The following is a 22872-nucleotide window of genomic DNA, read 5'->3' on the forward strand; positions in this document are numbered from 1 at the left end:
AGTGAAAGCAAACTACCTCCTACAGACTCAAGGAAACATTCTTTTTCCACATAAATGTATTAATTTTCAAGAAGCAACTATACAAAGTAACGTGAGCCCTGGCTAACTCTTCCAACCCACCATTCAACATTGTAGTGCATGTATACATTCTAATTAAACACACTCTGTTGCAAATTTCAGGATAATTTGAATATTTTGACAATGTAATGAACAAAGCAATCTCTATTTTAGAGATTTGATCTTAAATCTACTAAGTAGTTTTCATCTGTTTTAGTGAATAGGGGACTGCACTTTGTGTAGAGCAATTTTTTCCCCCGAACTAATAATTTTAAAGTCTATCAGTCATGATTAGTTCCAAGGTAGAGCTTGTTTTAGGTTTCAGAGGAACTGAGTTTGCAGAAGTTCAAACTTCTGCTACAGAAAGCTTCCACGTTTAGCCAAATTGTCTATTACCTGTCAAAATTTTCTACTAAGAGTAAACTTAGGTAAATATTTCTTTATTAAATGATTAAATCCATAAATAAATTCTTTTAATTCATTGAATATAAAATTAAAACCATTTACAACTTATTCCAGTATTACGGGGGGAATGGGGGGGTTCAAAAAAAAAAAAAGAGAGCTACATTTTGATAAATAAAATACTCAGCTTTAAAACAACTGATTTCTGTTTGCAATTAAACTATAGTTGGTACATAATAGCTGCCACCAGTGAGCTCTCTAAAGTGCCCACCTCAGGAAGGAATGTATCTTCCAACGCATGTTTGGAAAAAAATTAAAAAAAGCATAGTGTTAAAACTGAACAGTTTTTAAAGTTTTCATAACCAGAACAAACATTTATCTGATCAGTTACAAACAGAAAACAGCACATGATTAAGGTAGGTGCTCCAAAAAGAAGCAATAAAGTTGCTCCAATTCTATGAAGCTTTAAGTATGCTTAAATCTCTGTTGCATTAGTGTCCAGTTGCACAGGGTCCTCTTGTAGTAGTATCTCAATGTTGCCCTCAAATGGCACCATTTCCACAGAGTTCTTTTCTCCATCGCTTGTTACTTCAGAATTCTGATAAATCCCCACCCCCATCACAATTTAGTCCCTAAATTTGTGAATGTCATTGAACAGTCTGTAATAGGGGTAAGCTTCATTTGCATGTGGACAGTTGTAGTTGCATTTGCAAGACTGGATCATCATTACATTCTTAGTGAAAGTTTCTCCATCATCACAACGGAACCTGATCTTGACGGTCCTGGTCTGATGGGGGGTACAGCATCTTCCATCCACACAGGAGCCACAGTATTTGGGGCGATACTTCTTCACACTAGAACATCCAGCATAAGTAAACTTCATTGGGGCTTGTGACTTCTTGGTCTTGGTGCATTTCTTTCCCTTCTGTATGGAAGAGGAAATATTATTAGCAAAAGTTTTCTTTGTAACATCCACCTTCCACCCAGAACCATCTGGGGGGGAAAAAAAGGGGGCTATCAGAGATCTGTATTTACCTTTAGGGAACCATAACTGGGCTGTTCACATGGCCGCACTTCACATATCCTGGTCTCTTTGATTAGTCTACAATCAGGATTATCATTGGTGATCCTGGTAGAGATACCAGTTCCACAAGTCTTTGAACACTGGGACCATGAAGTTGTCTGCACAATGCATTTGAAACTCTCAAAAGATCGGCTGTATGGCTCAGATCCAAAGACTAAAAAGGAGGAGGAGAAGAAGAAGAACTTTGCATAAAGTTTCTCATACATCTTGGTACCTCTTCTCAATGAGGAGTACAGCAAAGCACTATACTCCTTGTATTAAAATATCCCCTCCCAATACAGAATATGCCCAATAGCCTTACTCACCAGGTAGCATTTTCAGTCCTCCTTTCACAACGGCAATCAGCTCGTTGTTCCTGGTTAATTCACCTTCTGAAGCATCCAGACCAAATTCTTTGTTGAAGAAACCTTCCAACTCGTCAGGAGCATCTTTGGTCTCATCACAGACCCATTCTTCACAGCACTGGCCAGGGACTTTAACCAGCCTTGGGTTGGCACAGCCCAGGTTAGGGAGAGAGAGTTCTTGTGGGCAGAGCGGGATGCAGCCCACAGCTCCATCTATGCATGTGCACTGGTGTTTACAGTTGGGCTGGAAACTTTCACCATTCTGGTAGATTTTTGAGTTATATTCACATGGTCTCCCCTCGGATTGTGCTGCAGAGATTCATAAAGAGAGAAAGAAGGGAGTTAGAGGTGAGATCCGCTCTTTTAAACGCATGCATATTTGCTGCTCTGCTAGATTCGAGTTATGGTAAAGTTCCCTACAATCCCCTACAGACTCTAGGCTAGAACAATAAGTTAGTCAGGAATCACTTTTCCTTATGCGCGTTTAGCGGAGCCCAGACATACTGAATTGCATTCCAGACTGCTGAAGTCATATGCCTTTCTGCCAAGCTACCAACAACAAAGCATAACCATACATGGACTCAAAATTACTAAACTTGGGCACTACGGGGACTATTATTATTTTTAAAGGAGCCAAACCACATGCCTCTTACCTCTGCAGATCCCCTTCTGAGCCGTGGTACTGGCGCCGAAATTGCATTCCAGCCCCTTGGTGTGATCACAAGGCTGGGTCTTACTGCAGTCCTCGTTGAGTTGTTTAGCGCAGACTTTACAGCAGCCGCAGCTGTCCAGAACCAGACCGACTCCCGGGGCACATTTGGGCACCTCCAGAGGGCACTGGCAGGCGGCCGGGCAGGCGGAAAGCGCCTAAGGAACGAAGCACATTAAAAGCCGATGAGTGTATGTGCTAAATGGCCCATGCACAGAGAGACAAACCCGAGACTTACAACAGCCCCATGGTACGGACAGCAGCGCTGGTCCGCACCTAGGAGTTAGCGACGCTCCCAGTTTATGCCTTCACAACACATACACCCAGGCGGTCGACTTTCCGCGGGTATATTTCGCGGCAGGAAAGTGACCAAAAAATGGCAAACAGCTTTAAAAAAAAAAAATCCCTCGAAGCCCTACGATCCCAAACAAAGTTACATGCAAACGCAAACTTACCAGCCTGAATAAGTGGAGGAAGGCAACAGCCAGAAAGAAATAACTGGTGGTTTGGTAGTTCATTGTTAGCGAAGGAACTGTTTTCCTAGTACAGCTAAAATAAACTAGAGTAGAGAGAGAGCCTAAAACTTTCCCTGCGGCTTTCAAGACTACAGGCTGAGTGGATCTCTTCTTGTGCCTGTAGAGAGAGGAGTCTAAATCCTAAAGGGCTGTGAAAGCGTGTGCTGCTACGTTTTCTTCTTTTCTGAGAAGAGCAGGAAAGATAACAGGCTGCTGCCTGGATCCTCCGCTTCTCAGGGGTCCCTTTGCAGTCTGAGAAGGCAGTGAGGGAGCCACTCCTTATATACAGTGCTGATGCCGCCGCGTGTTGCAGCTGCACTGACGTTGAGCGTTCCAGAATGCTAAAGCATCCAGAATTCCAAAGCATCTCAGGAATGTTTCTTGGCGCGGTTTGCGTCCAAGCTCCTCCCTGTCTAAATTGCACCTTTTTTTTTTTTTGGTCTCAATAAAGTAGTTCTACACCCTCCTTCCCCCCTAATCCCAACACTTGAAACGATCATTTAAATAATCCTCCCTTTAAGGATCTTTTATGATCATGTGGGAAATGCATTTTAGGAAGTTCTTTTTTAAAAAAAAAAAAAGTATGTTCCGAGTTTTCAGGCTGGGAAACGCTGTATATAGATATTCCCTGTGTGTTTATTAAGTAAGTTCTGTACGACTGAATTTCACTCTGAAATATTTGGTGATGGGGGGTCAGGAAAAGCAGCACAAATCTGTTGCTGAAATTATGCACGTTCCTATCAAGGCTAAAAAAGTTTGATCCAGTGTGTGAGTGAGGGTGTGTATTTCAAACTAATGCCCTGATGGCTTACTTTTAAATATTTATGAATGGGAAAGAAACACAATAAATGGCTCCCTAGTATCTGGCAAAGTTCCATTAAAAGGTCTTCCCCTAGCTTTTTGCTTTGAGAGGTTCCCACTTTTGTTATAATCATGGAAGGTGGAGGTTCTCAAGTGCAGTGACTTTGAAGAATCACAGTTAAAAAGCTGGCTACTTCTTTACAGACCCAGTACATATATAATAAACTGACCTTGCTCAGCCCTCACCCCCAGGTGGTGTACTTTTTTTTAAAGATCAGAATTTGGAAATGCAAATAACTCTGCTACATGTTCTTACCCTAAGCCTTGCCCTAGGAAGGGTAAATCAGACAACTCTTTTATATATACTATTCCTCGGAAAAATGAAGAAACTGCTGTACTGAGCTCTCTCTAATTTGTAATCTTTAAAGTTGAATTCGCTGCAAGAAAGTCGCTCCTTGGTTTAGAATTATTTTAAAATCTGGATTTTGAAATTGATTAAAAGGAACCTTTTAAATTATTATATAGAGTTTACGAGCCTCGTTGCTATTTTATTCTGCCTACATACTTTAGGAGGGCAGAATAACAAACCTTAAGTTTCTATGGAATATTGACCTCTCTATGACCTTCACTGCAGCATACAGTGATAAGCAATTAAAATAAACATCTGCCTAAACTATAGGTTAACCCTGGAGGGGTGAACATTCAAAGATTGACCATGTTACTTTTGTATAGGAATACTCATACATAGACGTTTTTAAAGCTTTTAATATATTCTCTACATACCAAGTTTACATTAATCCAGTCATTTGTTATTGGGGTTGTTATTTCAGAGATAAACCCTTGAGTGCTTTAGATGTCTAGTGTTTAGGCCAGGAACAAGTTAGGAGAAAATCCTGGGCCCTGCAGCACATACATCCCTCTGCAGTCGTGTTTATCACAAAAGTTTTTGGTAATCCTCGGTAAGGTTAGACTCACTTAGGGATTCCTCCATTAAGCGAAAAATTTGGGGTTGGGGCGGGGGGGGGGGAAGGGAAGAGTTCCTAGCTTATGTTGTGGCGTTTTTTAGGTTTCATGGCTGTAAGTATTTCCAGATGGTGATTCAGACACCAGACGTAACAATATTTCCATATTTGGTATAGCAGTAGCCTGCATTTTTCACATTTTTCTACTCTGTTATCCAACCACAAAGCATTCTTGACAGCTTCAAATGGTGTTAAATATAGACTTAACTTCTGTTCCCAGGGCAGGAAATTCTTTGGGATTCCTGTTTTTCACGCAATCTGTCTATCATGATTTAGTAGAAATTACACTGGAGGAGCCAACTGTAGCTTGCTCGTTTATTGAAAAAAGCAAAGTAGTTTAGTCTGCTACCCAACAGCATTTCAATAAATCCCCATTCCAAGGATTTTTTTTCTTTGCAAACAGATTACGGTTCCTAAATTTGTTTTTTTGTTGCCTTCAACGGTTGAAGGTGGAAGAGCAGACCCACAGCAGAGGAGAAACTTGACAAAAACCTCCAATGCCCTTGGAAACCAGAAGTGGTGGGGAAGAAGTGGAGAGGGAGGGGATGGGCAGAGGAGGGGGGATCTGATTAACCTGTCTGCCTAGCATTTCCAAACAGTATGTGTCTCTGTGTGCTGCTCCTAAAGGATGGGCAGTTAGGGAGGGAAAGCAGCACCAGCCCTGCTGCTAGAAGGAGAGAAGCCCAGACGTCTTGTTGCCTGCTCCTTTCCACCACTGCAAGGGTTACAGAGAGGATCATTTCATGGTGACTGGTTGAGGGACTGTGCACATGTTTCAGGGTAAGTGTTGCTCCCAGTGCTAAATCTGTTTAGGGGGCTGGGGGATGTGTGTGTGTGTGTTTGGGGTTTTTTAAATACAGCAGGAATAATAGGCAGCTTTGTTGTACCTTGCTGGAGCCACAGAAAAGGGGGTTTGTTGTTGTCTTGGGAGTGCCTGCTCCTGGACTTGGCTTTAGATTGAGCGGTGTGGTGGGGGGGACTCTGCTGCCAGGGAGGTGAAGGCGACACAAGAAAGGGGCCAATATAATAGGGCCACTGTCTTCAGCAGAGGCTTGGAGCGGCAGCCTGAACCCTACAGTGCAGTTTCCAAAACATATGTGGTTTTGTTTTACTTTTCAAGCATGTATCTTTTCTAACTGGCTCCAGCCACCCCTCCCCCCTACTGCCCCCCCAAGGAATAGACCAGGGGCTGATGGATAAAGTCCATCTTTGTTGATTCTCCTGGAGACCATTCTCCCTCCTCCCCATCAACACCCCCACCACCATCACCCTGGATAAATAAAGTAACATGAGGAAACCATCTGTTGACCCAAAATGGTGGCATAAGGGACCAATTTAAGCATAAAATAATTCTCCCCCACCCAACCTCCTCTGAAAGTGCCTTTACAATTATAAGAGAGACAAGGTGGGTGAGGTAATATCTTTTATTGGACCAACTTCTCTTGGTGGAAGAGACAAGCTTTCCAGCTCAATGGAAGTATTTTACTGGAAGAATTTCTGCTTTAAAGGCTCTTTCATGGTCTCCCCGTTTCAGTTATGTTTCATATGGTGCCAGGGTGGGAATGTGGAGCGTACGGATGTGAAGACAGAAACAGGCGTTTGTGTGGCTGTCATTGCACTGAAGCTAGTCTCAGCACCAGCAGCCCCCAGAGCTGTCACTGCTGTGGAGGTGTTGCTGCCCCATGCTGGAAGGGAACAGGCTGCACTGGCCCCTGGCTTTGCTGAGGCTCTGCAATGAGGGAGAGAGAGTCTGTTGCCAGAGTCTTACTTCAGCACAAACTTAGGATGTTTCCAGCTCAGTTCCATATTTGGTGAAAGTCTTGTGAGCTTCGTCATCCATCCGATGATGGGGATGATGCAGCAGCAGCAGCAGCCACCAAGCTCCTTTTAGAAAGAGGAAATCAGGGGTCCTTGACCTGCATACCAAAAATACAGGTCACTGGAGAATCTGTGGGCATGTTTTCAATCCTTCCCTTCTGAGCCTGGGGGAGGGGCTTGGGGGGTTTCCTCCGCTGGAGAGTTTATTGATGACCGTTGTGTCTCAAGAATGAATATCATCAGTTCACCCTGGCATGTTAACCACATTAAGTTAGGGATAGGACTGAACAGCTGCGTTTGTTTTACATTGTTTTAGAGATGGACCCAAACCATGAAGTTCACATTTGGATCTGACAGTCCTCAGAGTTTGGGTGGGATGGGGGATTTGGATGATGATTTTGTTTTGACCCATTATAGAGATAGGGACCAGTGCAAAGTTTGGATCTGGGGCCAAATTTCCCCAATGCCCTCAAGGGATTTTGGTTCTGGGCCACTGTTTTGCTGTGGTTTGGTTAGAATAACAGAATCACAACTTTATGTATTTGTTTTTGTCTTCATCTGTGAAGTCATTTTGTTCAGGGTTCCATAAGGGAAAGGGAAAGGGTAGCTAATCCCGTGATCGGTCAGTGCCTGGAGGAGTTCAGGAGAGTTGGGAAGAGAAGGCAGGGGTGCAGTCTGAAAGAACAGAGCATTCTCTCCCTTTCTTAAGGATTTACACTTCCTTGTGTTCCAGTGCATATGCCTGACACATTGCGGGGGGCAAAAAAGCAGGTGAGCAGCTGTCCCAGATGTGGGCTTTAGCGGTGTTGATAGATTCGAGTAGCAGCACCAAAGACTTTGGAGTGTTGTCATTTATAAGAGTATAGTATACGCGTTCTGCCATGGCTCAGAGCCTGCAGCTGAATGTCGCCACAAAGGGGTTAAGGTGGTGTTTCACCCTTTTAATCTTGCCCCCATTTTCTTTTCATTCTAATCTAAATCTCCCTTGCTGCGATTTCATTCAAGTGACATACATTTGTTTTTGTTTTTCCTATGGTGTTTGTGTGGCTCATGAAAAGTGATGCGTTGGCTGCCGGGTCTTCTCTTCACAGATTAGATGTTACGTGAGCATGAATGGTGGCAGGCAATGCTTCCCTTCCCTTCTCTTCTCTGCCCTTATCCATCAATTGCCTCAAAACTTGACCTAAAAACACCAGGGTTGCCAGGGTAATTAATTCTTTATTCCCATGCATCTCATTGACTGTCTCCCAATATTGACAATAGGTCACCAATTAGTGCTATTTGTGATTATAGGCATTCTTATGTGCATAACTACCCATTAATAATTGGCCTGAGATCACCGACTAATTCACATGAGTCACCAATGACCGTTAGGTGGTTCCATTAACCATTTCTATCCCTACTGACTTGGCAAAATTGCAGTTGGTGACCTGCAGGTGAAAGGTTTCTTATCCTGTTTCCAACTCTCTGAGCTATCCAGTATTCCAGGTTTTCCTTCTTTGCGGGTGTATGATTCTCCTCAGATGTTTTAATGTGAAGATCTGTAATTCCTTTTGAACCTGTGAGTGGTTGAATCTGTGACTGATACAATTTTATCCAGGATGAATCATAGAATCATAGAAATGTAGGACTGGAAGGGACCTCAGTAGATCATCTTGTCCAGTTCGCTGCATTGAGGCAGTACTAAATATTATCTGGACCATCCCTGACAGGTATTTGTCTAACCTGTTCCTAAAAACCTCCAATGATGGAGAAGAGAAGACTGAGGGGGGACATGATAACAGTTTTCAAGTACATAAAAGGTTGTTACAAGGAAGAGGATGGAAAATTATTCTTCTTAGCCTCTGAAAATAGGACAAGAAGCAATGGGCTTATTGCAGCAACGGAGGTTTAGTTTGGACATTAGGAAAAAATTTCTGTCAGGATAGTTAAGCACTTGAACAAATTGCCTAGGGAGGTTGTGGAATCTCCATTATTGGAGGGTTTTTAAGAACAGGTTAGACAAACATCTGTCAGGATGTTATTACTTAGTTATTACTTAGTCCTGTGCTGAGTGCAGGGGGTCTGGACTAGATGACCTATAGTCATCCCATTCAGTCCTATGCTTATATGGTTCTACAGCCTCCTTTTAGTCCAAAGTAAGCATTTGGAACAACTGATTATACTCACGGTTATATATATTTACTGGGTATATATAACATTAATTTCACAGGCCACCTGTCTTTGCATTTCCCTAGGACCCGTGCTTTAGGAGCCTAGATTCTAAACTTTCATTTCTTCAGGGAAAAGAGTTCCAATGAAACTGTGATGGATTGGACCCCTTGGGGAGCCACCTGATGTGCTGAAATACCACTGAGTCTACCTGTTCGGTCAGCATGGGCCCCCTTTAACCTGTCTTGCTGAGCCAGGCCTTAAAACCTCCTCTAACACACACACAGGCAGGGCCACACCCAGCTGCAGATCAGCTCAGGGAAGACTCATTTTAAGGGACTTTCCACGGCATCCAGATGTCCACCCCCCCTTGGAGTACAAGCCCAAAATAATATGAAATTTGCCTCTTCCCTCAGTGTGGAGGAGGGTATGCACAATTTCTCGTTCCCCTCCTCCCCCAGTTAGAAATCATATAAACTGGGTTATATTGTAAACCAGAAATGAATTTATTAACTACAACTGGTGTATTTTAAGTAGTTAAGGAGGTAGCAGACAGAACAAGGCAAATTACTAAGAAAATAAAACAGCACACAAACTAAGCTTAATACACGAAAGAAACTGGTTACATGTAAGTTCTCACCCTAAATGTGGTTCTAATAATCTTCATAGCCAGACACCCTTCCAGCCTAGGTCCAGTTCTTCCCCCCAGTCCAGTCTTAGTTGTTTCCAGCAGTCATCTTGGGTGAGGTAGCAGGGGAGAACTGAGGACTTGGATTACGTCACTCCCTGCCCTTAAATAGGATTTGCATAAGGCAGGAGTCCTTTGTTTCCCTAGTTTTACCTCCCTTCCCTTACAGTGGAAAGTTACAAGAAGTCCCAGGTAATGTTTTAGTATCAGGTGGCAAGACCACCTGACTCTGTAGGATTATAGCATCCATGAGTCAGGGGCAGTATAGAGCATCCACAGGAAGGCCAAGCTTTTCACAGTCCATTGTCCTTGCTGATGGGCCATCAGCCCTGTCTGGCTTTTCCATTGTTGTACCTGAAGTGTTAGCAGTGGGCATCAACCAAAGTTACATTGTTGAAATACAGATACATAGTCAATATTCCTAAGTTCAGATACAGAAATGATACAGGCATACAAATTGGATAATCACATTCAGTAAATCAAAGCCTTTCCAATGATATCTCACATGAGCCATCTGACATACAGTATAGCTCAGTTATGTCATATTCATATCATAAACATATTTTCATAAATAATATGGAAAGACACATCACAGGAACCTTACCAAAAAGGAAATTAATGGAGGGGTATATCTCCCTACCTAAAGATTTCAGTCTTTTAAGACTATTTTCAGGGATTTTGGGGCTATGAACAGATATTCCCCTAGGTGTTGCTGGTCCCATTGAAAGTATATACCCAAAATTGGAAAGGAGAACATCAAAAGGCTGTAGTTATGTGAACTTTTGGGAAGGTTCTGATTAAAACCAGAACCCAATTCTTTTTGTACTGTTTTTAATTTCCTCTTTCCCATTCTCATCTTCCTTTACCCATCCCCTCCTATGTGTTCCCTCTTCTTTGGTTTCCTTTGCCCTGTTTCAGTTCTTTCTCCCCCTAGCCTTTCCTTTTTTAATGTTTACTTACAAAGATTGGGCCTCTTCTGCTGCTCCTGCCAGGCTGCTGGTTCCTGCTGCACAAAATCAGCTCTTCCAGGGTCAATGGTTCATCTCAGTGACTCACAGGAGGTGCTAATCCAGTGGGGCAAATTAAGCACAGCAACATACAGGCAGAGCAGCGGAGTAGCAGGAAGGCCTCAACATCTAAAATGTAAGTAGGTTCAGATTTTACTCCCTGGATTGGTGCAGTTAATTCAGAATTTCTGGGTGCAGGGTTTCCTATCTATACTTTCCCCTCCCTCACTATCAACTTATTGTTTCTTTTAGCTGGGCTCAAGCCTGTCAGCTCTCCTGTAGTCTGTGCCTGTATTTTCTGATATATTGGGTATCTATGTGCTCCATGCTGCCCTCCACATCTGCAGGGGGAGTTTGGCTTTTAGATACGCTGCTAGAATAGCCATGGGTAACAATTTCTTGATATGACAGCTTTCCACTGACTCCTTTCCAGGATATCATGGGCTTCCAGTTCTATGGAACTGGAGGGGGAGCTAATTTCCTCCTCCTAACCCCACAGAAAAAACAGGGAGACTAAGACAGTTGCAGTCAATATTAAATTGTGCAGCTTTCCCTTCTAAACTGTGTAGCCCACACCTCACACAGACAGTAGATCATGGAAGCATGGTCCCTGTGGGGTATGACAACAGATTGGAAGCAAGAGCCATCCACATGGATGCCCCTTTGCTCTTTGTTGATTTCCGGAGACATGGGTTAAAAGGGTGGGTTTCTGGCTTCTCCTTGGATGGGGAAGCCATAGTCACTCTCCCAGATGGAGAATTCATCAGAAACTGCACAAGTTGAAACTCACTGTTCTTCAAACATATCTGTGTGGATCCCACTCAGGCTGTGCGGCCTATATCATGGTATTGCTACCCTTACTTCTCTGCTGCTGCTGCTGCTGGCAGCGGCGTTGCCTTCAGAGCGGGGCACCTGGCCAGCCACTGCCGCTCTCCCACCCCTCAGCTTCAGGCAGCACCACCAGGGGCAGCACAGAAGTAAGGGTGGCAATACCATGACCCCCTACAATGGACTTGCAACCTCCTTTTGGATCAGGGCCCCCAGTTTGAAAAATGCTGCAGAGAAATCACACATTTTTTGTGGATTGGTCATGGCATGTAGTAAATTTCATGGATCTGTAACATAGCCGTGAAATTTGATATTTATGCCATGACCAACCCATGTAAAATGTGTGATTTCTCCATGATTTAAGTAGACCCCTACTCATAACAGGGAGGACAGGAGCAAGGGAAGAACTGCTGACCTCTCTCAGCCCAGGGAGGAAAGGGACTGAGTTACAAAGGAGGCCAGCTGGGGAGAAGCTGGTGTAAGGCTGCAGTGAGCCTGAATGAATTCAGATTCCAAGCAGGGCTGTGTGATTCCTCAGCCCAGGAGTGGAAGCTGGCTTGAACCAACACAGATCCCAAGGAGGGCTGTCAGACTTCAGAATGAATGGCAGGGCTTAGGGCTAAAAAAGTCTGTGTTTTGGAAATGACTGAATAAAATGAGACCTCACAAAGGGGGGATCTTGTTTAAGTGTTCTGGTCTGAGACTAAGTCATTGCAAGGAACGAAGAGGGAATGAGGGCAGATGCCTGCAGGGCTACCTCACGCCACAAGGAGGCACGCAGGGATGGCACCTGTCTATAGGCAGGTACAGCTCTCTCTCCAAATATTAAAGCTCATTTGACTAGAGTGCATGTTCCATCCTCTGAGTGTTTCAGGAACATCCCCATATCTGAAATTTACAAGGCAGTTACATGGAATAATCCCTTACTTTGGTTAAACACTATGCCATTGACCTGGCTGCAAGACCAGGGGCAAAATTTTGTCTGGCAGTGTTACAGACTGTTTAGTTAGTGGCAGTTGGTACTCCTTGGTCCCACTTGCCACATCGGCATTGCTTATCAGTCACCTAGAATGGGATCCACACAGACACATACTCAAAGAAAAAAAGAATGATTATTTACCTCATAGCAACTGTGGTTCTTTGAGATGTTGACCATATAGACCCCATGACTCATCCTCCATCTCTTCTTTTTCAGAATCCTCCTTATCTGGAATTCTGAATTCGTGTGGAACTGAGGACAGTTGCAGCGCTTATATCCTCAGGTGGGGTGCAGGGAGGGTGTCACAGTGACATGCACAATACAGGCGTGGCCCTGATGACACTGCTATTCAAAACAATACAGTTTCATACACATGAGGTGCATGCAGACCTGGAGTGGGACAACAACATCTTGAAGAACCACAATTACTGTAACATAATTAACTGTTGTATTTGGCTTCCATATGCAGGTTATTCATACGTAGAGGAGAATGGATCCCTATTTAATTATTGGACCTTTCTCAATGGATGAAAAATCCAATGCTGGGAAGGAAGCTATAAAAAGGATTGACAGCAAAATCATAAGAATCCAGAGCATTTCAGGGGCCCAGGGAGAGAGGTGAGAGGAAGATTTTCCAGATTAAAACTCTGAGGCAGATCTTCCAGATTTTACTCTTAAACTGAGAGGCAGATTTTCCAGATTAGCGGCGATTTGTTGAATTTTGCACTGCAAGGTTTGGTAGGAGAGTTTAGGCTATATCTCTGATTCTGTCACCTGTAACTCTTTATTTGGCAAACTAACCAGACATAACCTTAGATTTGTCTCTGAGTAGCCTCAGAGTAGGAGGAGTTTGCATTTTCAGGATGTACCTATCAGATTTTTACTAGTACATTGCCAAGATAAAAATCCTAGATTAAAATGCCCCTTGTTTGTGTTACTAAAACACTTTTAGATTATTCATGCTGACAATGGGGAATGTTTAATGTACAAATCTACTTTTACTCATTTATGCTTCAGAGTAACAGCCGTGTTAGTCTGTATTCGCAAAAAGAAAAGGAGTACTTGTGGCACCTTAGAGACTAACCAATTTATTTGAGCATAAGCTTTCGTGCATCCGATGAAGTGCATCCAATGAAATGAGCTGTGGCTCACGAAAGCTCATGCTCAAATAAATTGGTTAGTCTCTAAGGTGCCACAAGTACTCCTTTTCTTTTTACTCATTTATGCTGTGACTTCATTCCGCTTGACAGGGAAGCTAGACTGATCTGTTCATAGTCAGTTCTGTGCACTAGCACAAGGCCGCAGTGTTTGGCTTGCAAGCACCACAGAGGAATGTTTAAAAAAATAAAAGTGTTCCACTGACATTTAAAAAAATCATGGAAGTGTTTCTATTAATATTTGCTGGTGTAAAAGCTTCCTTTAGAAACCCAAATCCTACATTTGAGGCCTGAAATATTTTCAAAATAAGGAGCTAGATTGTGGCTAGCGGGGTTAGGGAAGGAAGGAAGAAGTCTTCCCTACCTTGCATGGCCTGTGTCAGGGACATTCAGAATAACAGCCCCTGTGCTTGGGGGAGCACAGAGCTGCTGCTGAGCTGCTCGTCCTGAAGAGCTCATGCTCTGAAGCTGGAAGGAAAGGATGGGGAATATCAGCCACCACCTCTGGTCCTCCACACTGCCCCTTACTACAGGTTAAATGCTGTGAGCCCAGTCTCCAAAGTTGGGTAGTTAGAATATTATCAGCATTTTCTTAAAAACTGTGAGTCAACATCGTTAAAGCTCTTGCCAGTTTAGAAAAAGAGCACTAGAATGAATGTGTATGCAAGAGCAAATGTGGTGGATGTGACTGAGTGGGTAGGTCTCTCAGCATTTGACAGGAGAACACTCTCAAGTCAAAAGCATGCAGGGCAAATCTCTGTCATCTGCGTAAACAATACTGGGGATATGTATAGGCAACTGGCAGTGTTGCTCAGAAAGCCAGGAACATCCAAGGGGATTTGTAAGGATTGGTATTGAACCTTAATCAAGATCTTAACTGGGGGCCAGGTTCTCATTTCAGTTATACGGGCATATTCTTAGTTACCCAGTTGAAATCAATGGAATTGCTTCCAATTTACATCCATGTAAATGAGATTTGGAATCTGTGTGTGGATTTTCTAGAGAGCTCTTGAAGAATGGGTGCATGGAATGCCATTCCTTCCTCTGTCCCTAGTCCTGTCCTACCCCTTCTTCTCTGCAGTTTCCCTGGGCTGAGGGACAGCCACTGGGCCTCCTTGCTGATCTAATTAATCAGAGCAGGGGATTTGTTAAGCTTAGTTACCCAGGCTCATTAAGGTAATGCATAAAAGCAGTCTCTGAGGCTGAGCTGCCTGACTGACCTAGCTGGAGAGGCTCCTGATGATGGAAAGTGAATGCTGGAAATAAGAGTCTGTTAGAGTCTGGATATTGGTAAGATGTATGCGGTCAAATATAGCCAGTTATTCTGGATTGTGATATTTTTAATTTAACTGTCAGCACAGCACAAGAGTAAAGCCAGGAGTCTCCACCAGATTATTTTTTTCTTACCTGATAGGACTCCAGGGGAGTGTGTCTGTCCAACTGCAGTGGCATAAAGGGGCCAAAACAGTTTCCTGGGAGTACCCTAGTTCAGGGCTGTTGTAAGCCTGCTATAGGTAGCCCTACGCCGCCGTTCTGCACAGCCCCCAACACAGGGCATGCCATCGGCAAATTGAGGACAGGAAAAGGAGTGGCAGGAGTGCTTTGCACTGCAGCTATTCTGAGCTTTAGAGCAGCGCATAGGCAGCTGTGCCAGCCTGTCATGTGTTCCTGGATCAGCCCAGAATTAGGGAGGTGCAAACATGTCATAAAGCCACCCTTAACCCCAACCTCTGGACTGCACCTTCTGTGGAGCACCTCCTGAAAAACACAGTGCAGAATCTGGCTCCCAGGGTTTGTTCCTGTTCTTGGATGCAACCCCACCCTTGACTAATACAATTAGCTTTTGCTGTAGGCTTTGTAACAAGTGTGCTGGGTTCTTTAAAAGTTAATGCCACCATATGAGACAAGCTTGTGGCTTGGTCTGGGAGAGCTATCTCCAGGTCAATCCAAGGTGTGGGTGTTAGAGGCCTGGGAACAGAGACTGTAAAGAGCTGAGCCTTAAGAGGCCTGGGGAAGGTCTAGGAAGGAGCAGTGGGAGACTGCCTAGGAAGGGGCCAGAGTGAAGGCCTAAAAGGCAAACCAGCCACTGTGGTAAGTAGCCCTGGTAATAAGTGAAACAAACATAGAGGCCGAAGCAGACAGCTGCTTCACTTATTATGTTCTTAGAGGTGGAATCTGGGATGATGAGAGAGACTGGATTTCCCTGCACCCCGATAGTGTCAGCTAGAGAAGTGGTACAGAAACCTCTTGCTTGAGAAGGAGAAAGGACTATTCAGCTCAGAAAGGCTGAAGGAAGCTGTGTCCTGGGGAAGAGATGATGAAATACTCTGAGTCCAGAGAAGGGCTGTTAAAGGATTACTGAGGCAGGGAAGGATTGATGGATTGTTATCCTGGGAAGTGAAGGGTTTGCATAGAATTTTGGTTAAAGGGCATAACCTGGGATTATGCAACTACAAGCCACCTCAGAGCACCAGAAGAACTGAAAAATGCAGAGGATTGCATTGTGAAAGCATGGTGCCAGCAGAGGGAAACTGAGGCAGACACCATGTCTCCATGCTGAGGAGAGGTACACTGGTGTTACAGGCCGCTGACTTAATCTTACTACTAGAGATATGCTGTTTAGGAATAGAACTGGTAGAAAAATAGAAAAACTTGGTTGCAAAACTAAATTAGAAACCAAGTTTAAATTCAGGCCATTAAGACCCTTTTAGTTTTAGTTGTTTGTGAATAGCGAGTCAAACAAAAATTCAGCCATATGAACATTTACAAACAGCAGTCGTCAGGCCCACACTGAAATTCATTGATTCCAGAAAGAGAATTTCCCTGGGGCACCTCTGATCCTGTAGATATTCCCCAGTGAGTGTGCCATTCTCTGCCTTTATGACCCATTCGTGCTGCTAGAGAGGCATGTGGAGTCTGCAGTGAATCAGAGAAACTGGCCCATGGACTCCAGAGGTTGAAATGCTAGTGTAGTGGCCTGGCAGGGACTTTTGATTCTCTCTTGATTTTATGGCAAGAGATTTTCTCTTGCCTGAATATCACACACTTTGAAGGCAGCATAGTTGGTACATAGTCTGTTCCTCAGGGACAGCTGGCATAATGACAAGAGACTTAACAAACGAATGTACTGTCAGCCTCAATCTGCATGTCACCATCGTTTCAATGCTAATGAGCTTTCTCCTCAGCCAGCTCTTGTCTGACTGTAGGGCACTGAAGCATCCCAATATTTATGGGATTTTACTGGATTTTCAGTTACAAATCTATAAAGCAAAGAAAGAGCCAGTTCATGCAGTAGCGTGTGTGGTGGTAGAGGTTTTAATAATGCCACCTCAGATAAAATACTATGGGGGCTGAGTAACCATAAATAACTTTGCCTATGAAATGGCTTCTTATGTGAACTTGGGATCAGGGCCAAGAGAATGTCTATGTCTTAGGGAAATTTATTAGCCCAGGTCAAGAGTATTTCTAGGACTCAGAAGATGGGCTGGCTAAGAATTTGCTTGCTGAAGTCTGCTCTTCCTTAATTCCCTGTCCTCTTTGTGACAGGAATTTTACTTGTAAAACTCTCAAGATGATGCCATTTGCATTTTGAATGTTCTGGTTCCTGAATTACTGCCAAATAATAATAGCTCTACACAAAAATGATGAGGGGTATGGAACAGCTTCCATATGAGGAGAGATTAATCAGACTGGGACTTTTCATCTTGGAAAAGAGACTACTAAGGGGAGATATGACAGAGGTCTATAAAATCACAACTGGTGTGGAGAAAGTGAATAAGGAAGTGTTATTTACTCCTTCTCATAACACAAAAACCAGGAGTCACCAAATGAAATTAATAGGCAGCAGATTTAAAACAAACAAAAAGAAGTATTTCTTCACACAACACACAATCAACCTGTGGAACTCTTTGCCAGAGGATGTTCTGAAGGCCAAGACTAAAACAGGGTTCAAAAAAGAACTAGATAAGTTCATGGAGGATAGATCCATCAATGGCTATTAGCCAGGATGGGCAAGGATGTAAAACCATGCTCTGAAGTGTCTCTAGCCTCTGTTTGCCAGAAGCTGGGAATGGCCAACAGAGGATGGATAACTTGATACCTGTTCTGTTCATTCTCTCTGAAGCACCTGGCATTGGCCACTGTCAGAAGACAGGATACTGAGCTAGATGGACCATTGGTTTGACCCAGTATGGCCGTTCTTATGTTCACACCGAATGCATGTGCAGTATATTGTGTTCCTGGGGAGCTACCCCTGCTAAGCAATCCCTCACTTGGAATGGCATAGCTTTTCTAAAGGAGCAATTCTCCCATTTAAACCCTATCATTTCATCTGGTTGGACAAGCTGCTGGGCCTGGGCCTCTTACTGCAGATTCAGTCACTTCATAATGCCTACCACTGTGAATGTCTGCCACATTGAGTTTATTCTGACACTGGTTATGCATTCATTTTTAAAAAGGGAAAATACACAGCAGTACAATAGAGCTGTGAGTTTCTCCCACCATTAACTTTCTCATCTCTTCATTTTTCTTAATCCCACCATTCTTGCACTCCATTCCTCCTCCATTTAGTCTGTCCTTACCTGCTTTCTCTCTCTCTGTCTCTCCCTTCCTTCTCTTTTCTCTCCCCCATCCCACTCTGCCCGCAACCCATTGTTTCTGTTTGGATTTCTCTTATCCATGTCCCCTCATCTTTTTGCCTGTTTGCTCAACTATTCTTCTGTGGTTTTTGTCCCCAACCTGCCTCCCCATTCCTACAATCTGTCTGGTTTTTGTTTGGCTGGTTTTCATTCTCTTCATCTCTCTGGAATTCTTCCTCCTAAATATTTCTTTTTGGGCTATCTCAAATTCCAGGGACCTTTCAGTAATTGCTATCTGTGCCCTATTCTGCCTCATTATGTCACTGTACTGATGTGGAAAGATTTAAGCATAGGAGCAATGCAAAGAACTTGGGAAAAATGCATGAGTTCCTTCCATTTTAGGGTGTGGGTTAGGTTTAGGATTACCTGGTTTTTCCTGTAAAATTCCTAAGAGGGATGGAGTTAACTCCCCGCTCTCATGTTGATACCTATGTTTCCTAGACAGGTTATTTCATAGCCCCCTTTAAAACTGTATGTTCATTGGTCCTTGTGGTACTCACACACACACCAGTTTAAATACCTCTGCTACAGATATCTTATGATAAATGCCTTAGGGATACATTATATCATGCCATGTACAATGATGCTTTCTTGTGATCACATAAAGTACATCAGTGGCCTGTTGGTAATGCACTTAACTGGAGTGTGGGAAAACTCTCTGACTTGAGCTTAGTTTTGTATCTTTATGCCACATGAACCTCTTTGAATGTTTGTTATTCCCTTCACGTGGCTGTTGCCGGCTCCTGTACTGTAATTATTGTACTAACATATGCGAAATCTATTGTGCTCCTTTTTAACTGGCTATTTACAGTATAAATACAAAAGCAGACCATGCTACCAAACAGAAATAAAAGTGCAGTTGTGGAATTTTCATTTTGTGCAGCTAGTGCCAGGACTATTAATCCATCATACAGGAATCTCAAGTGTTGTATGTAATATAAGATTAATACTCATATATTTACTATCAAAATCTCCATGCTGTGACTTGCCAAGCACCTCATTACTCATTGGCTTCAATGAGAGGTGAGGGCGCTAACGTTCTCACAGGATGAGTCCTAAGGAAATGGTCTTCAAAAACCAATATATGCCAAATCATGCACCTAACTTGCACACACACTTACTGCTATTACACATGCAAATCAGGTACTGGCATGTGTGACTACCCATTTTGCATGTTCGACAACATGTGAATTAGGGCTGTGTGCTTGGAAGCCATGTCCTGAAGTGTGTGGTAGTGCATTATTCCTTCACTGGGGTGACATGAACATTTATTTATTGACAAAACTGAAGACGATTGTTTTCCCTGCCCAAGGCTGAGGCATTTGTCCCATTTGAGTGAAAACCAAGGAGTATTCTATTTTTTTAATTGCATTTGTACATAATTGGATTAAAAATAATCAGTGTCTGCTCCCTGGCAGCTCTGATAGAGTGCTATATATTTTCTAAAAGAATATGAAAAGGGGCTGAAGGCCCAGAAATTCTCTTGGCAGCCCTGCTGTCTGGTTAGAAAAGGAAGTGAGCTACAAAATTTGAACATTCTGTTCTGAGACTTGAAAGATTTCTGGATTTTATTACTGACTCAATAGGGTTTTCATTATGTATGTGGCCAAGAAGAGAGGTTTACACAAGCAAGAGGAACATATTGTAATTGAACTTGTTTGTAATTTTACACATTGTTAAATAATTGAGATAACTAAATATCTTCTAAATGTACAAAAAATGAAGTGTTAGCAACACTGATTGTGGCACAAAATAAACAAATACAACATTATGGCTTGCATGCTATCTTTAATCTACCTCCTTGTCAGAAGGGGCCTGAGCCTGAACCATTGAAATCTAATGGGAGTTTTGCGATTCACTTCAGTGGGAGCAGGATCAAATTTGATGTTTGTTTCACTGAGTGTGTATATAAAACTATTGCTGTTTGGCAGCCCCTCAGGTGCCTACGGGTATGTCAGCCTTAACTTTGACTTTTTTGCTCCATAGTATCTCAATACCTCTGCTATTTAAACAGTTCTTTTGTGCTAAATTTCTTCCGTTTTCATTTTCATGTTTGGTTTTAGAAAGAAAAATACTTTCAGAAGCAAGTTTTCACCTAGATCATGAGGGAGAGGATTTGACACATAAGCTATGCTCTCAGTACAAATTGAGAGTTTAAATTGCTGTCCTCTTGCTGCTAAATTACTCAGCCTCAATATAGGATGTGCTGTGTCAGATCACACCATTGTTCTATTTAGCCTGGCATTCTACCAATATGGGTGCTTAGGAGGCATGTCAATCCCTCCTCCCACAAACAACACATTTCTAGCCAATTGGGAACTTTTGTATTTGATGGATTGCTTCCTGACCACCACAACTAACTTATTCCCTGAAGCATCTATCTTAGGTACTTATATGGCCCCATCACCACAGTATCTGAATACCTAGCAATATTTAGTGTATGCTTCTTCACAACATCTCTGTGGGGTAGGGAAAAACTATTATTCCCATTTTACAGATAGGAAAATGAGGCACATGAAGATTCAGTGACTTGCCCACAGGAAGACCATGGTGGAGCAGGGAATTAAACCTGTATCTCTTTAGGGTATGTCTACACTGACAGAGTTACAGCACCAGGAGTTACAGCACTGCTCAGAGAGCGTTGAAGGGAAACCGCTGTTCTGTGTTCACACTGTCAGCTGCCCGCGCAATAGTGTGTTCATACTTGCGGCACTTGCAGCGGTATTTGGAGTGGTGCACTCTGGGCAGCTATCCCACAGAGCACCTCTTCCTCTTCTGCCGCTAAGAGTTGTGGGAAGGCGGAGGGGGTTGCGGGGCATCCTGGGTCGCATCCCATCAATCCCTGTACTTCCATCCGCATTTGCCATCATCTTTCAACGGTTTGTGTACTGTGCTCCCTGCCTCTTCGGTCTGCAGGAAAGGATCCCGAACTGTTGACCAGTATGCTGCTCGCTCTGAGCAACGCATCACAAGTGGCAGTGGAGTTATTCCTTAAACTACAAAGGCAAGCGGGGTGCGACATTGATCTCGCCACGCGTGGTAGCTACAACACGAGATTGCTTGTGGCATTCACGAAGGTACTGACCACAGTGGAACGCCGCATTTGGGCTCGGGAAACAAGCACTGAGTGGTGGGATCACGTCGTGATGCATGTCTGGGATGACGAGTAGTGACTGCAGAACTTTCGGATGAGGAAAGCCACATTCATGGGACTGTGTGATGAGCAAATCCCAGCCCTATGGCGCAAGGACACAAGAATGAGAGCTGCCCTGCTATTGGAGAAGCGCGTGGCGACTAGACAGTGGAAGCTGACTACTCCAGACTGCTACCGATCGGTCGCTAACCAATTCAGAGTGGGAACGTCTACTGTTGGACTCATATTGATGGAAGTCTGCAGGGCCATTAATCGCATCCTCGCCGAAAGACCGTGACTCTGGGCAACGTGCATGACATTGTAGATGGCTTTGCACAAATGGGCTTCCCTAACTGCAGAGGGGCAATAGATGGCACGCATATTCCAATTTCAGTGGTTCTCCGGGTGCTTGTGAAGCACTGTGGGCATTTCACAGACATTAACGCAGGCTGGTCTGGAAAGGTGTATGCTGCACGCATGTACGAGACTGCGGAAGACTTTGTTACAGCCTAGCTAGGGAACTTCCACTTTCTCGGAGCCGACAGGTCACTATAAGACATGGAAATCCGGCTATAACCAGCTTTAGGCCGGTTTTGTCTGCCCTGCATGGCCCTTTGCCAGGTAGCGGAAAACCCCTTTAGGAAAGTACCTAATTATATATTCATGAGCTGTTTCTGTGTACGGGTTATTATGGCTCGCTGTTTGCCCCTTCGTCGGACTCCATCCCAGGCAGAGCTCCGGTGCGCTGGGTTCCCCACTTCCGTGACAGCAACACTTGGAGTCCCTGTTGCAGGTGTGTCACTTACCTTCATTAAAGCCAATAACTCGCTGCTTTGCTGCGTGTAGGCCTTGTTCTTTCGGAGCACTCCTGATAGGCCTGGGGCCTAGCACAGAACAACGCATCTTTTGGAACACTGGCCTGTTCAGGAAGCTGCAAGCAGGGACTTTCTTCCCAGACCAGAAGATCACTGTAGGGGAAGTCAAAATGCCCCTTGTGATCCTGGGAGACCCCACCTACCCCTTAATGCCATGGCTTATGAAGCCATACACGGGGCAACTTGACAGCAGCAAAGAGTGGTTCAATAACAGGCTGAGCAAGTGCAGAATGTATGTTGAGTGTGCTTTTGGCCATTTAAAGGCCCACTGGTGCTGCCTCTGTAGGAAGATGGACCTGGCTGATGATAATATTTCTATGCTTATAGCCACATGCTGTACCCTCCATAATATTTGTGAAGGGAAGGGTGAAAGCTTCACTCAGGGCTGGACCGCTGAGGCTCAGTGCCTGAGGCTGAGTTTGAACAGCCAGAGACCAGGGCTATTAGAGGGCCACAACGCAGGGCCATAAGGATCAGGGATGCCCTGAGGCAGTGGTTTGAAGCTGAAAGCCACTAATATTTGTTGCTGTGCTCAGGAGTGCAGTGCTTGTCATGCTAGGAAGTGATTGGTGCAGACAATGCAATATGTAGGTTTAACATTGCTTTGCAGTGCTCTTTTTGCTTTCAATTAATAGAATAAAGATTGCTTTCAAACCAACAAAATT

The 22872-nt window shown here is 43.8% G+C and overlaps 2 protein-coding genes across 2 annotated transcripts in view; one reads left to right on the forward strand and one right to left on the reverse strand.

Annotated features, from left to right (window-relative positions):
* Positions 1–515: 515 nt before the first annotated feature.
* CCN1 (cellular communication network factor 1) lies at positions 516–3381 on the reverse strand. The gene is made up of 5 exons (XM_084635943.1): positions 3052–3381; positions 2541–2754; positions 1849–2196; positions 1495–1697; positions 516–1384 (listed from the first exon to the last, which is right to left on the reverse strand). The coding sequence occupies exons 1-5, from the start codon at positions 3112–3114 to the stop codon at positions 1085–1087; spliced, it is 1128 nt and encodes a 375-aa protein (XP_084492069.1). The 5' UTR covers positions 3115–3381; the 3' UTR covers positions 516–1084.
* Positions 3382–5539: 2158 nt separating this feature from the next.
* DDAH1 (dimethylarginine dimethylaminohydrolase 1) overlaps positions 5540–22872 on the forward strand; it is a 148398-nt gene continuing 131065 nt past the window's right edge. The window contains exon 1 of the mRNA XM_084637348.1: positions 5540–5714. The gene's annotated coding sequence lies outside the window, so the exon portion shown is untranslated. The remainder of the gene's footprint in view (positions 5715–22872) is intronic.

This window comes from Lepidochelys olivacea (genome assembly GCF_965140295.1).
Source record: "Lepidochelys olivacea isolate rLepOli2 genome assembly, chromosome: 8".
Taxonomy (NCBI): domain Eukaryota; kingdom Metazoa; phylum Chordata; order Testudines; family Cheloniidae; genus Lepidochelys; species Lepidochelys olivacea.

Excerpts from the sequence above, each read along its gene's own strand:
- CCN1 (XM_084635943.1), bottom strand. The coding sequence starts at position 3,114 with ATGAACTACCAAACCACCAGTTATTTCTTTCTGGCTGTTGCCTTCCTC. Across the intron at positions 2,755-3,051 it reads TCCTCCACTTATTCAGGCTG|GCGCTTTCCGCCTGCCCGGC; the intron begins GTAAGTTTGCGT and ends TTCGTTCCTTAG. Across the intron at positions 1,698-1,848 it reads AGGACTGAAAATGCTACCTG|TCTTTGGATCTGAGCCATAC; the intron begins GTGAGTAAGGCT and ends CCTCCTTTTTAG.